This window comes from Salvelinus fontinalis, chromosome 5 (genome assembly GCF_029448725.1).
Source record: "Salvelinus fontinalis isolate EN_2023a chromosome 5, ASM2944872v1, whole genome shotgun sequence".
NCBI lineage: Eukaryota > Metazoa > Chordata > Actinopteri > Salmoniformes > Salmonidae > Salvelinus > Salvelinus fontinalis.
This window is the reverse complement of record NC_074669.1, coordinates 42,308,387-42,324,077: the sequence shown is the minus strand read 5'-3', so window position 1 is coordinate 42,324,077 and position 15,691 is coordinate 42,308,387. Positions and strand designations below refer to the sequence as shown.

The window sequence follows — 15,691 nt, the reverse complement described above, 5'->3', positions numbered from 1 at the left end:
CTCCTCCTCTCTCTCTCCTCCACCTCTCTCTCTCTCCTCCCCCACTCCCTTCAAGCCATGTCGGCCCAGTCTCTGGTAGAACTTCAGTGAAGCTGCAGTCTCTTGATTTGCCATGCTTTAACAAAGGCCTGATCATTTATAGAGAGACTGTGTTATTTAATTTAGCCACAGATCCCGAGTTCAAAATACAAAATATCTACTGATGAACAGTATGTTAATGACATTATACTATGAAAGGGGACTTTTATGTTAACTTATCTTTGATACATTTGGGTTTTGTGGATAAAGATAATCAGAGAATCACTTTCAGAAGGCTTTCCTTTGGAACAATAAGCGTCGTAAATATTTCACATTCTGTAAGTAATTGTAGGCTAATATAATGACAGGGCTTTGTTGATGTGATCTGTAACTTAGCCTTCCATCTAAACCTCTATGGTGTGTCTGTGGAGTCTGTGTAACCAACCCCTGAGAGGAATATTCCTTTTATGAACTTTTTTATCAAGTTTCTCCAGCTAGTATAGCTAGTAGAGAATAAAGACAGACAATGATGAATGTGTTACCCAACCCCTCGATCATCCTCCCACCTCTCCACTCCAAACCTCATCACATAGCAACCCCACATGACAGCAGAAGCAAAGAACCATCAGCATCAGTTTAATATGACTTCACTTTGCTCATTACGACTCATTTAGACAGTGCAGACACACTCACACACACACCCGGTACAGAGGGAAGGACAGGGCCATTGGAGGAGAGACGGGAGCCTAAAGATGATTAACGTTGGCTGGGACAGGCGCGTTAGCTAGCTAGCGCCTCTCTCTCTGTCTCCTCCTACTCTGCACAAACAAAATGGCCTCTCAAGAGGCCTCCCCCGTCTTTTGACGAAGATGAGACTGTCAATTTGGTTTTCCTGCCACATTACTGGTCATCAGAGAGGTGGAGAAGGGAGTGAGGGAACGGAGGAGTTTGGTTTGGGGCGTAGAGGAATGGGGAAGAAGGGGAGTGAAATAGTGGTGGCAGAGTGATGGAGACAGGGAGATGGGGGCAGAGAGGCTAAATCTGATAAATGAAGGAATCTGTGTATGGCCTCTAAATGAGGAAAATCTAACCCCAAGAATATAACTGCTGACTGACACACTTCCAGTGAATATGTTTAGAGATGCATCTATCACCGGTGCAGGTGAATTCCTCCGCAAAGTCTATTCAAGCAGCCATTATTCACACCATATTCCACATGCTTGAATTGTTCCAAAGATGCAGATGAACAATCTATTTATTTTAAACAGTAATCACTAATTGTTTGATTACGCAACACATCTTTTTTCTCAGTATGTGGTCTTTGTGAATGACAGTATAAGGACCAGAAGGGACATATAAATGCAGAATGTAGATGGGTTGTGTGTTAGTTATTCAGTTGTGATCTAGTATAAATGCTGATATCACAGTAATGACATGTGGCTGATGCAGTAGTACTTAGTAATACTGCAGTAATTCAGGGTACTTACTGCATGGCACTTTAGCATGTGTTTTAACCTCATCAGTCAGGGAGCCATGGCAGACTAGAGCTTATGAGCAGTGTGGGGTGTGTGGTTTTAGGGGTGGAGACATGTTGCAAAGGACCCGCCTACCTGAGCATCATCAACAGCATACGGCCCAATCACATCAACTAATGCCATAGCCTGTTGGCATCCCCACTAAAAACAATCAACAAACCAATCAAATTGAATGTAATCGGTGTAGCAAAATATTTTCTGACAGTCTGTCTAGACCCAATTGTTTGTTTATTGGTCGTGGAAACAGTCATTTCTCCATCTACACAGGGATACATTAGGAGAGACAATTAGTCATGACTATTTGGACCACAAGATAACACCATCTGTGTATCAGACTGTGATCATAGGTTAAAAGAAGAGAGCTAAGAATGTTCATAAGTCTCAGAACATGGATGTACTGTATTCTCTCACACACACACAAGTTTGCGCGCACAGGCACACACGCGGCAGTGACAACCACGGCCAATCGATTCTCCCCGCTCCTCGATGCTGACAATGCTCAAGTGGACGGTGCTCCTGTTTGCTTCCTCTTGTAACACAGAAAGAAAGGGTCCCTCCATTCCAATGAATGTATACTATTTTTACCCTCTTGCAGGAGAATGTCCGATAGGGAACTAAATAATTAAAGGCAAGGGACCCTTTTTGACTGCATCAACCATGGCACTGCTGGTAAGCTCTACTATACATTGTGAATCCATTTGCCCTCGTCCTGTCCTGCCAAGGACGTCTGTTTTTAGTTTTTTAGTTTGTCACACCCTCCACCGTGCCCCTTGCCTTGCATGAAAACCCATCACATTTAAAAGCACTGCTTGATATCCCTTAGTCATTGCTTACTTTTATTTAATTTCACTTTAAAAGTCTTGATTTCATTTGAAAAGTCCCCTAACATGTTGTATTGTGGACAGTGGGATGTGTATACTGTGCCACTCCCATATCAGTTATTACTCACTTATGTTTACTTTTCCTTGTCCATTTTACTGTGACATTTGCTGTGGTGGAGCCTGCATCCCTTCCAGTCTGAAATGGCAACTGTGGAATTGGAAGAAGCATTGAATTTGAGCTGTCAAAACACATTTTATCTCACATCTTTTGGCATGGCTTTGCAACGCAGACTGCTACACCGCACAAACAATACCCTTTAGCTCTAGCAAGCTTTAGCACGACACCAGATCCAGGCTTACACTTCCTTGTTGGGAATTCGATGGCGGTGGCTATGCGTTATGAGATACTACTGCTTTGTGTGTGAAAAAGCGGCCATTTTTATTTCTTAAAGCGAAGGGGATACATGGAGATCATATGTTTAAAAAGGGGGGCCTGACTAAGCCACTTCCAATAGGGAGCCAGTGTGATAATGCTGTCGGAGATCTAATACGCTATCCAGTTTCCCTCGATTATGGCATTACCACAGCTCCAATCAATTGATAAACTCCCATTCAATATGGTGGAGTATTTAATTGAGTCAGAGTCTATTGGATTTGCAGCGGGGCTGTGCTAGACGTGCTGACTGTGGTAAATACCGTGGCGGGATGCTCTCGCCACACCGCGTTAGACCAGTTAGGGGAACGCTAAGAGAAGGACTGGGTAGAGTTTCTCTCACCTAAAAGGGAGGGCATTGGAAGCCATTTCAACGTAGCTTCCTCTTGATAGGTTAAGCAAGTAAGGTAAAGAGTGAGGAGAGGTTCTAGAACAAGGTGAATCGTTTAGTAGTTATTTTGTCTGGCGTGAGGTCGGGGGTGAGTGAAGAAGACAGGAAGAGAGGAGGGTTATTGAAAATGTAGTGACTGATACAATATCATTCAAATACTTAGAACTCCAAGCATAGGTGCATGTGTTGGGCGAGACAGAACACGTGTTTTGGAATGCAAAAAGATCTGAGAATGTTACCACTCCAGTCATTGTTTAAAGCGCTGAAACACCATTTTGCTTCATTTGACAACTTGTTTAGCCATTTTCTGATGAAAACGATCTCTCTCTACCTCCCCCTTCATTATGTCTTTCCACCAGGCACAGCTCCAACATCAACCTGCATCGCAAACTGCTTACCAAAGAGCTGGACGACATTGTCCTGGACCCCCAACTCACGCCGCTGCCCAAGGACCTGCGCGCCGAGTTCCTGGCTAAGATCTACGCCGGGCACCACTTGGGCCTGGACGCCATGGCAGGGGCGGGCATTGGCGGCGCCAGCCTGGGGGGAGGAGGGCTGAACCGTGACGCCAGCTCCCCGGCAGGCACCGATTATCCCCACCACCACCCCCTAAACCATCACCACCACCACCACCCCCACACCAACGGCTTCTACCACCGCGGTGGCCCCCCAGACGACTACATGGTGCTGGACCTGAGCACCGCGTCCAGTGTTCAGTCCAGCGGATCAGTCCATTCATCACGCCAGTCGGACGAGGGCAGCGATGAGGGCATCCTATTGGACGACCTGGAGGAGGAGGGGGAAGAGGGAGGAGTCAGCGACGGGGAGGACTGCTCCCAGCATACCCCGGGGCAGGCAGGGGCCGGGGGGCGGCGGGACCAGGTCGGCGAGGGAGGAGTCGGAGGAAGATCGGAAGAAGGTCTGACCGGCACCTCCTCCTCGCCGACCATCCTGTCTTCCACCGGTGGCAGTGGTGGGATCCTGTGCAGCATCTGCCACAAAGTGTACAGCAACAAAGGGACCCTGCGCGTGCACTACAAGACTGTGCACCTGCGCGAGATGCACAAGTGCAAAGTGGCCGGCTGCAACATGATGTTCTCCTCGGTGCGCAGCCGCAACCGCCACTCTCAGAACCCCAACCTCCACAAAAACAACGTGCCCCTCACCACCATGGTAGACTAGCCCAACCCCCTGGCCCCCATCTGGCCAACTCTACACCCTTCCTCGACTCCCTCCTCACCCCAAACCATGAGCTCTTACCCCCAGGAACTACACCTTACCACCCTTAGACGTCATGCACCACAGTTCTCTTTCCCTTCGATGAGATCCAGTGACTATATACAGTAAGCGTTGTGACTTTTGACCTTTCCTTCTTTGGAAGAACGAGGATGAGACACTTGAAGTGTCTTTATTCCAAAAACTGGCCCTGCCAGTTTCCCATAAACCCCATTTCCTATTTCCATATGTCTTTGTTTTTGTCCATCTCCAAAGAATCTATTCAAACTCTTATTTGTGACTGTTGCCTGCAGAAATGATAATAACAATGAAAAAAATATAAATCTTCTTGTTGTATTTGTGTAATGATAGCTTTTAAAGGAAACCCCATACAAGAGCATGACTGCTTCATTTGTAAATAATATGTCCCAAGAGGCTATTGGTGTAAAACAATTGTATTTGATGGTTGTTAGCTATTTTTCTGTTTCTCTTTTTGTTTTTATGTTACAGTACAATACTTCCAGCGCTAAGGTAGGCAAGAAAGAGGTAGCATCTTTACTAGCTTGACTCATTTATGTTAGTTTAAAAAAAAAACATTTTTAAACTGAGAAGGAGAAGAACTAATGATCATGTGACTGGTTGTATCTACTTGTTAGATATGCGGAGGTTGCCGGCATGCTTTTTTTTTGCTCCTACACCAATATCATTCTCTGTTCTTTTGTTTTTGTTATCATTTATAGCTTTTACTATACCAATTCAGTTTTTCGCACTTTGCAACTATACAAGCGGGATGTGTAATATTATTACAAGGAGGACTTTGCAATGGTTGGTTTCCGCGATGTTCGGGGTCTGATAGACGGCCATAGTGCCAAGGGGAAATGACGAGCATACTTGTGGCAGTTTATTTTTTTTTTGCACGTGTTCAGTTTCAAAAACGCTATTTCACAACAAAAGACCCATATTTGTCCTGAATGAAACCCAACATCCGGCCCATTTACTCAAATAATCTTATTCAGAAAAAGTCTAAGTATTTCTACTCTACCAGATACAGTAACGTGACTGACTACAATACAGCTGCTGTTTTTGAAGGCAGAAGATTTAAGTATTGAGGAATTTTGTTTGTGTTATTTTCATTTCAAGAAGTGTAAACCCAGTGTGTGACTAATATCACAGTACAGCTACAGAGGTTGAAGTAGGCTAATCTTTCTACTGCATGTGGTATTTGTGACCTAAAACAAGCGTTGGTTGAGTGTCCTATTATTTTATACACGTTTCCATGCAAAAAATGGCCGTCCTATCAGAAGTATTGTGAATGTCACATTGATTATAAAACAAAGAAATAGTCCTTAAACTGTGACCAAAACAAAAAGAAGCATTGGTTTTTAAAACAAACTATATTTTCCCGCCATACAGTTGTACTTTAACTTACACCCCATAAATTGATATGATGCACTTGAGTCTTAAGCCTTTTGCTAGATTTTTTCGGTATTGATTTCCATTGCTGATTGTCAGCTTCAAACGTGAACTCTGTGAAACTCTGTCGCCATTGCCTGGCTGTTTTCGGAGTTATTTGCAGCCATTTTCCTTGTTTCCATACACATCTTAAGGTACAAATATTTCAGATAACTAGGCAAAGTAGCCAGGGGGAGGTGTATTTATTGGCGGGTGATATTATCTTGATGCAGATGTCTTGTCCAATATGAATTCCTTTTTTTTTTCAAGAAAAGAAAAAAAGAAAGACAGATCGGTCTCCATTTTGAGTCTGGTCCCTTGAGTTGATGGTTATTATTGTGTTTTTGTCGTGTTACTATGGATGTGAAAAAATTGAGCGCTCCTCTTTCTTGATTGGTGCTTATCTTAAGGGGATAAAAACGCAGTGTTACGTGGTATACAGTATTCAAACCCCCGTTATATCCATTAAAGTGTTGGACATTTTTTTTTTTATGACTATTTTGCAATGGGCATGATCGACCCTTTGATGGACACGTTGGCGTAAACTCTTAAGACTTAGCTTCTCCTCTCTCCTCACTTAACCAGCCTCCACGACACTGGCAGCAGTCTTCACCCCTCTCCTCTCTGAAGAGAGAGCTGATCTGAGTGAAAGGGGTTGCGGAGGTGGAGGGCTGACTTGAGAGGAAGAAGGGATGACAGTGAGTATCATTAAAAATGTGCTGTTCCACCGTTACCTGGAGGCCTTCTGACGCTGATCTGTCTAATAACTCACTTGTCACTTCATTACACCGCCAGACGTGAATGTTGCTGACAGGACTGTGACGCCGACAGAGATTCAAACCGGTCTCCCGGTCTCTCTCTTTCACCTTGTTCTCTCTCCCTCCCTGAGAGAAACCACTCCCGCCCTCCTCCTCTTCCCCCTCAACCCACCACTCACCCCCCTCCCCTCCTTCTCGGGTCCTATAGGGACACCGACTAATAGTGTACGCTTAAGTTCACTGGACGGCCATCGCCGTAGAAAAAGAATGTGTAATTGCCTGTTTATCCCAGGTGAAGGAAAAACTTTGTACAGGAACCTTCGGCTACTCCCTGGAGTGGCACTGAGGCGCAGCCTGCCTCATTTGCTCAGCGCACCGTACTGCACCTTACCGCCACGGGCCCAGCCGGAGAAGTACAAAAGTGTCACTCCAGGAACCCTGCTGACAGCTGTCTCTCTCACACACACACACACACACACACACACACACACACACACACACACACACACACACACACACACACACACACACACACACACACACACACACACACACACACACACACACACACACACACACACATCCTGCTAACAGGCCAATGGGGATGACAGCAACAAGAGGACTTGTTAACCTCTGGTGATGGGCGGGAAACAAGGAAACCCCGAGGCAGAGAGAGGGGGAGAGAGAGAGAAAGAGAGGGAAAAAGAGGGAGAGCGAGCTCATCCACGGTCCATCACTCTATGTAATAAAGCAGTCTGTCCAACGTTAGCATTTCAGCCATGTCACTGCAGGGCACGCTAGCGTTTCATTAGGGAGAACAGTGTAATGTAGCATTGAGTTGGACCTCAATGGACTGCACTGAGAGCAGTTGAGAAAGAAGGTGGAAAGGGGAAACCAAGTCAGTTGTCCAACTGAACGTATTCAACTGAAATGTGTCGCATTTAACCCAACCCCTCTGAATCAGAGAGGTGCGGAAGCCCCTCTTTGAAAGTGTTCGATAGCTTACGATGAATACCGTGGATATAAAAGAACTGGGAGAAAGCTTGGGAAGGCCAATCCGTCTGGTTTGGAATCAACACGCAGTCTATTGAGGAACATGAGACTAACAAGCTAAGAGTAGTCTTAACTAACGCTGCTGTGGCCAGTGACCTTAGCCTGCCCGGTTAAACCTCACAACCTGATCTGATGACAAAGAAACAGCAGAACCCAAACTCTTAAACATTCCTCTTGTCCTATTCAATGTTGCAGACCTCTCAAGCAGCCAGGGAGCTCAATCAGTGACCTGTGTATGTTAGTGTGCCAGAGAGAGATTACATTCCCTTACACTGACTCCTCATCTCTAGCCCCTCTGTCTCTTACTCGATGGCCATGCCAGCATGCCACGGCTTTTAGAGAGAGCTTGCAAATGAGCTGAGAAAACTGCCCTGATACGCAAAAGACTGTCCAGAACAAAATAGCCAGACTAGAGGATAGGGAGAGAGAAAGGAGAGCCGAGGGACTGGTCTGAGATGGAAAGCGGTCCTCCTGGGACCTGCGGCAGTCACTTAACAAGGCAGGAGAGATGGAGAGAAGCAGAGAGAGCGAGAAAGCCGTGCCGGCCTTCTTGACTGTCTGGAAAGCGATGGAGCCCCCTGACATTTCCACTCTTCTCCCTCTCCTCCTTCACGGGAGACATTACAGTACATTTTCTCCTCTCTTCTTCGAGAGGGCCTGACCCCTCAACCTCCCTCCCTCTTTCTGTCCATCTTTAGCCCACTAGGGTCCAAGGACAGAGCCTAGTGGTCAGGCCGATGGGACCATTATTGTCCTGGCTCGGTCCCCAGGAGGAGAAGGCCTCTTAAAACCCTCACTGGCCAGCTTGAGTGGAGTGAGCCTTTAATATTTCATTAGGGGACTCTTGACTGCCAAATGTCAGTTTCCCCACAACACACCATCACTGAAAGAGAGAAAGCGATGGAGAGAGGGAAGGAGAGAGATGACAATGGAGCAGGTGGGGTTGTCTAGTGATCCGTTATGTATGGTATACCCGTGTCCACTTTGTTTAAGTCTGTGGAGAGCAGGGTAGGACGTTAACCCAGTGTAAGTGGAGGGGGATGTTTGCGAGCTGTCTGGTTAACGTCATCCATCTTGAAAAATACATGTGGCGAGGCTCAAAAGACACATGGGAAGATTGGTGGTTTTACAGATGATACGCTGTGGTCCAACATTATCCTCGGAACTTGGTAACAGCAATTCTACAGTAAATTATCCTGGAACAAATAAAAACATGCAGAAATGCATAAAATGTGCTTTTTACCCATATGTTGTATTTAACAAAAGAACATTTCACAATCCTTAACATTATAGCAAGTCACCCCAAACTATTTACCAACATGCCAATCTTACTTTTTTATATATAAATAAGCTCAAAAGACTTTGTGTACATTTTCTTTTCCACAGTGATGTTTTTGTGTAGCTGTCTGGTTCTCTTTGTGCTAAACGGCTGTGTTACCGCTCTGCAACCAGAGGCCTGCATCTCAATCAACTCTTATTTTCACTGCCTGGCATAGCAGCATTGCTACAGTCACACCGCAGCATCTACAACAGGGGAAGCTTGCATCACTCCTGATTTCATAATGGTGACATTGGCAGCTTCATGAATACTGTATGTCTCCTAAAACAGGTTTTTCCCATTAGCAGACTGGAGGAGAAAAAAGGTCCTCTTTCTTAATTGATTTTGTTTTGTTGCTTTCCTTGTATTTTTCTGTATCATAACGGTCTATGGTTTTTGCATAAAATGCATATGGGTTTTGGGATGTAAATGGAATTTTATTCATATTTTGTCCAAATACCTCTTGTAATTTGTATCAGAATTCTTGTACAATTTTTATATTAAAGATTTATCAGTCACTGGCAATCTGACGCCACGTTGCTCGTCTTTGAAAGGGATTATTATTTTGTGTGTGTGTGTTTTTTCTAGGGGTAAAGGGAGGACATCTTATGAGTGGCTGGAGTTTAACACCGACAGGCACAGGGACAGTCTGTCAATCAAACCGGTCAGACAAGACACGATTTCAGCGGTTTTACTGGCCTGTTTTAATTAAGCTGTGATAAAAATCATTGGGGAAAAGGCTATCTTGACCAATTAGTGGACGATTAGATTAATGAAGTCATTTAAAGATGTACCAGTGTGAGCACTCGGGGCCAGTTTCCCAGACACTTATTAGGCCTAGTCCTGGACTGAAAACACAGCCCTAGGATTTGCTGGTGTTAGCATATTAGCAGAGGAGTGGAATGGAGATGTGCTTTAAAAGGGCAATGTGCTTGTCAACAATAATATTATACAGTTGGGTCTGAAATTGACAACCTTGATAAAGATGAGCAATGACGACTGTATACAATAAATAATTCAAACACTAAGCTATATTGTATGGTCCAAAACATTTGGAAATTATATTATTTTATAATAATACTATTGTTCAGATAAAGAGATGTTGTTTAACAAAGAAAAATTATCAAAAAGGTAGGGGTCAACATTATTTGATACCCCTAAATATTCATATAAATCAAGTAGTCAAAAGTTTTGTTTTTGGTCCTATGTTCATAGTACGCAATGACTACATCAAGCTTGTGACTACTAACTTGTTGGATGCATTTGCTATTCGTTTTGGTTGTTTCAGATTATTTTGTGCCCAATAGAAACAAATGGTAAATAATGTAGTGTGTCATTTTGGAGTCACTTTTATTACAAACAAGAATGTTTTCTAAACACTTCTACATTCATGTGAATGCTACCATGATTACGGATTATCCTGAATGAATTGTGAATAATGATGAGTGAGAAAGTTACAGAGGGTCAAAGATCACCCCCCGATACATGCTAACCTCACCATTACTAATAACAGGGGAGGTTCGCATGTCTTGGGGGTGTATGATCTTCCGCTCCAATGCGTTGAGAAGTAGACGAGGAGAGAGGACACAAGGAAACAAACTGAGAAAGAGCCCTGGAATTCTGCACAGGAGTTTTCCTCATACAGGCCTAGATTCAATACCGCAGCGCACTAGACTTTTTGAAAGGTGCCTTGGATTGAATCCCAGCTTCAATATTGTTGTCAGGGAAGCTCTGCGTCAAGAGCAGAGAACTAATGTGATTGGTTGGATGAAAGTTCAGTGGGCAGAGCTTAGAGTGATACGTTAGTGGGTGGAATTTACAGGTGAGAGTCAAATAAAAAAAGCTGTGGTAGGTTGGAGGTGGATGGGGGCGTTACACATGGGTTGTGACCTGCAAGTTTCCTGGTTCGCATCCCGACTGATTGTTTGTTACCCAACATTCTAAACTAATTACATTTGTAATCTACTAACTTTGACTGAATACATTTAAATATGTGGACAAAACAGACTTGTGCCTTCCCCCCTTCTGGCTGATTGGACTAGGCACTGGGATAGGGACCAGAAGGTCCTAGGTTCAAATCTTGCCAATGCCCATTCTCCAAAAAGGTACTTTCCCTAGCACGCAATTCACCCCCTCAACACCCAAACCATACCTCAACTTTTGTTAGTAGGGCTGGCTGGAGGATTTTCGCATAGCATCACCAGGAGTGTATTCATTAGTCTATTAGAGTTTCTATTAATTCGTTTTGCACTGTTTCAATGGAAAACGATATACTGTATTTATATTGCACGAATTCAGGGGTGTATTCATTAGTCTGATTCCGTTGCAAAACGTTTAGTCTGTTGCAAAACATCTTGCAACGGAAACCATTTACCCTAGGCACCAAACGAAAGCAAACAGAATGAAACGGGGAGGGACCTACCTGAATTTGTCCAATAGAAACTAGTTATCATTGCATAACGTTTTGTTTGTGGAGTAAAAGTTTCAAAACGTTTTGCAACGGAATCCTACTAATGAATACACCCCAGGTAGGTCTTTCCTGTTTCGTTCTATTTTCTTTCTTGTAAATACAGGAGTTGTAGTGCTAGTGAGACATTGGTCTCGTTTGAGTGGTAAAGCAAAAGCAACCGACTGTAGACAAATGAAGTCTGGTTCATCCGCAACAGCCGAAAGTCGGACACTTAAGGGGTTTTCCAACAGCAAGTCTCAGATCAACATGCCAGTTACCATTGTTTATAAAAGCTTTTCTTTACAAAGTTGAAATAAACATGTCTCCAACCCCCATGTCGCACACTCAAAGTGAAACCTTGTGTACAGATTGTACAATCAATTGAGAGAGCGAGAGAGAGAGCCTCAAATATCATATTCATTTGTATATATCCACTGTATACATGAATCACGGCAAAGTTGGTTCCTGTTTCAGTCATGTCTTTGGTCAAGTTTGCCTTGGTCAAACAAAAACACCCTAATGATTGGTTGACAATAGAGCCTCCCAATATGCAGGTGATGGCTGGAAGGTGAAGTTGGCGAAGAGCAACTGCAGAAATTTGCAGTCAAAACATCATGACCTTTGATCACATGATTTATGTAAAGTTCATGCAGTTGAAATGTAGGCGCAAGCCAGACAATTGTTCACCCCATAATGCAATAAACTTTGAAAGGTGGTGACCAGCGATAGTCACCGACTTGACAAAAGTGATCTGCTTGAACGCACCCAATGATACTTCTGAAAGGCAGGCAGACAAGGTTGCACTTTACCAAAACGTGCTTTAATGACGATTCTACAATCACAGGTGGGAATTACGCACAAATCACACTGTCGGCAAAATAAACAAGCATAACGGAGGCCACTTACATTTCAAACAAACTACTATCATTCCTGTCAAAGTCCTTCAGACAATGGCTTCTCTTCAGTCTGGCCTCTTCTGGCCCTGAGGTTGACTAGTGCTTAGTAAAGGAGATGTTATCTCAATGAGAACAACATGTAGGAATAAAACATGAAATAAAATCGTTTTTTGTTGAAAGGTTATTCCTAAAACACCACACCAGCGTCAGCACCTCCAGCTGCGCCTGAGGAAGGAAGTGGGTTCAGGGTATTGTTGAACATGTAGTCTATATAACGGTGGCCATCTTGAAGAGATGCACCATAATATCTCACAATATCCCTTGCACATGAGGTTGGTGGCACCTTGATTGGGGAGAACAGGCTTGTGGTAATGACTGGAGCAGAATCAGTGGAATGGTATCAAATAAACTCAGCAAAAAAATAAACGTCCTCTCACTGTCAACTGCGTTTCTTTTCAGCAAACCTAACGTGTAAATATTTGTATGAACATAAGATTCAACAACCGAGACAAAAAAGTTCCACAGACATGTAACTAACATAAATTGAATAATGTGTCCCTGAACAAAGGGGGGGTCAAAACCAAAAGTAACAGTCAGTATCTGGTGTGGCCAGCTGCATTCAGTAATGCAGGGCATCTCCTCCTCATGGACTGCACCAGATTTGCCAGTTCTTGATGTGTGATGTTCTGGCCTTCCTAGGGAGTTTTTCCTAGCCACCGTGCTTCTACACCTGCATTGCTTGCTGTTTGGGGTTTTAGGCTGGGTTTCTGTACAGCACTTTGAGATATCAGCCGATGTAAGAAGGGCTTTAGAAATACATTTGATTTGATTTACCCCACTCTTCCACCAAGGCACCTGCAAGTTCCCGGATATTTCTGGGGGGAGTGGCCCTGGCCCTCACCCTCCGATCCAACAGGTCCCAGACGTGCTCAATGGGATTGAGATCTGGGCTCTTCGCTGACCATGGCAGGAAATCATACACAGAACGAGCAGTATGGCTGGTGGCATTTTCATGCTGGAGAGTCATGTCAGGATGAGCCTGCAGGAAGTGTACCACATGAGGGAGGAGGGTGTCTTCCCTGTAACGCACAGCGTTGAGATTGCCTGCAATGACAACAAGCTCAGTCCGATGATGCTGTAACACACGGCCCCAGACCATAACGGACCCTCCACCTCCAAATCGATCCCACTCCAGAGTACAGGCCTCGGTGTAACGCTCATTCCTTTGACAATAAACGCGAATCCGACCATCACCCCTGGTGAGACAAAACCGTGACTCGTCAGTGAAGAGCACTTTTTCCCAGTCCTGTCTGGTCCAGCGACAGTGAGTTTGTGCCCTTAGGCGATGTTGTTGCCGGTGATGTCTGGTGAGGACCTGCCTTACAACAGGCCTACAAGCCCCCAGTCCAGCCTCTCTCAGCCTATTGCGGACAGTCTGATCACTGATGGAGGGATTGTACATTCCTGGTGTAACTCGGGCAGTTGTTGTTGCCATCCTGTACCTGTTCCGCAGGTGTGATGTTCGGATGTGCCGATCCTGTGCAGGTGTTGTTACACGTGGTCTGCCACTGTGAGGACAATCAGCTGTCTGTCCTGTAGCGCTGTCTTAGGTGTCTCACAGTACGGACATTGCAATTTATTGCCCTGGCCACATCTGCAGTCGTCATGCCTCCTTGCAGCATGCCTAAGGCACGTTCACGCAGATGAGCAGGGACCCTGGGCAGTAGAAAGGCCTCTTTAGTGTCCTAAGTTTTCGTAACTGTGACCTCAAGACACTAACAGCGTACAGAAGGTAGGCAGTTAATGACCGTTCCACAGGTGCATGTTCATTAATTGTTCATTAATCAAGAATGGGAAACAGTGTTTAAACCCTTTACAATGAATTTCTGTTAAGTTATTTGGATTTTTACAAATTATCTTTGAAAGACAGGGTCCTGAAAAAGGGACGTTTCTTTTTTTGCTGAGATTATATCAAACACATGGTTTCCAGGCATGCGCCGCTCCGGCCATTGTTATGAGCCGTTCTCCTCTCAGCAGACTCCTGCGATCCCTAGACAGTGAAATATACACAGGACTTGGTCAGTTTAAAAAAAACGTTTATTCCCTGAATTTGCAGCTCTGAATTTCTCTTTTCAAATCAACACTAAACCCAAAGGGCTCGATTCAATCCGTATCGCCAAAGTTTAGCACTATAGCGCAACTGAAATTTAAAGGCAATGTTCCTGCTTTTGCGGGGACTGCATTAACAGTAAACACCAAATGACCTTTAAAATATGTGTCTAGTTTAGCAGCAGAGAACATGAAATCAGGAAGGCTTCAAACATGACAGACATTAACTGGACACCATGGATCTAATCGGACAAAAACTAAACCATTTTAATTATGAGAAACATACTATAACAGTCAACATGAGGGTCCGTCCGTCTCTGGATAACAGCCATCACCCGCTTACATCATTTGCTCCGGCGGCGGTCATATTACAAATTGATACGAATGCCACCGGGGATGTCATGTCTGCTTTGGTAAGAAACAGGAACATAATGCTGGCCCTTTTGAAAGTGAAGAAGCAACCGTCGGGAGGCGAGGAGGAGGCTTAATGACCTTGAATTAAACAACATTCCTCATTGTCACACGCCGGCTGCTCATCCAGCCGCTGTCGATACGCAGTGGCCCCGTGGCAGAATAATAGTGCTGGTGGTATTGATTACCCAGGGAGGGGGGGCAGTAAAATATATTTCCCACAGCATGAGGGCCCATGGCCCACGCAGCCCCATCAGTGACGGCCCCTCAGTGGAGACCCTGGGAGCTACAGAGCTGCCTGGCAGTCTGCGGCTGGTCCACCTGCTACATAACCTACCGCGTAGTGTTCCTGACAGGTCGCCACCATCCATTGGTCCTGACAAAAACACAGCCCCTCCACTGACCTTTGAGAGGTAGGAGAGGAGTATAGTCGGACGGACGCAGCCGCCGATGGACAGTTGATGTCAGGGATGAGCAGTCTGTCTGATGGGTGAGGTTTTGGAATGACGCTGGTGTTGGTCTTGTCCACTGAGTAGACTCAGGCCTCTTGTCAATGAAGGGAGTTTCTCTCTCTGCTTGGCTAAATGCTTGTACGTATACTGCGTGCATGCTGACAAACAATAACCTGTCTTGAAGTATTGCAAAAAAACTAATAGTTTGCCTAATGTCAGTTTATGTAACAAAATAAGATTGTATAGTGCAGAGACTCATTGTATCATCTAAACCGCTGTGAAATATATTTTCCATAGCCCAAAATATAGTATTTTCAGCTGTTTAAAGCTGGTGTGCAAAATCGAAAGTAAAAGACGCAAAAATGAAACTTAAGAACAGG

At 44.6% G+C, this 15,691-nt stretch overlaps 2 protein-coding genes across 2 annotated transcripts in view; both read left to right on the top strand.

Annotated features, from left to right (window-relative positions):
* The window catches only part of bnc2 (basonuclin 2), a 72,777-nt gene extending 63,244 nt beyond the window's left edge, over positions 1-9,533 (top strand). The window contains 3 exon segments of the mRNA XM_055923496.1: positions 3,558-4,008; positions 4,010-4,049; positions 4,118-9,533. Coding sequence (XP_055779471.1) covers positions 3,558-4,008; positions 4,010-4,049; positions 4,118-4,380 — 754 coding nt within the window. The 3' untranslated portion in view covers positions 4,381-9,533.
* Positions 1-15,691, top strand: part of sh3gl2a (SH3 domain containing GRB2 like 2a, endophilin A1) — a gene marked incomplete in the record, with an annotated part of 696,881 nt that overhangs the window by 394,470 nt on the left and 286,720 nt on the right.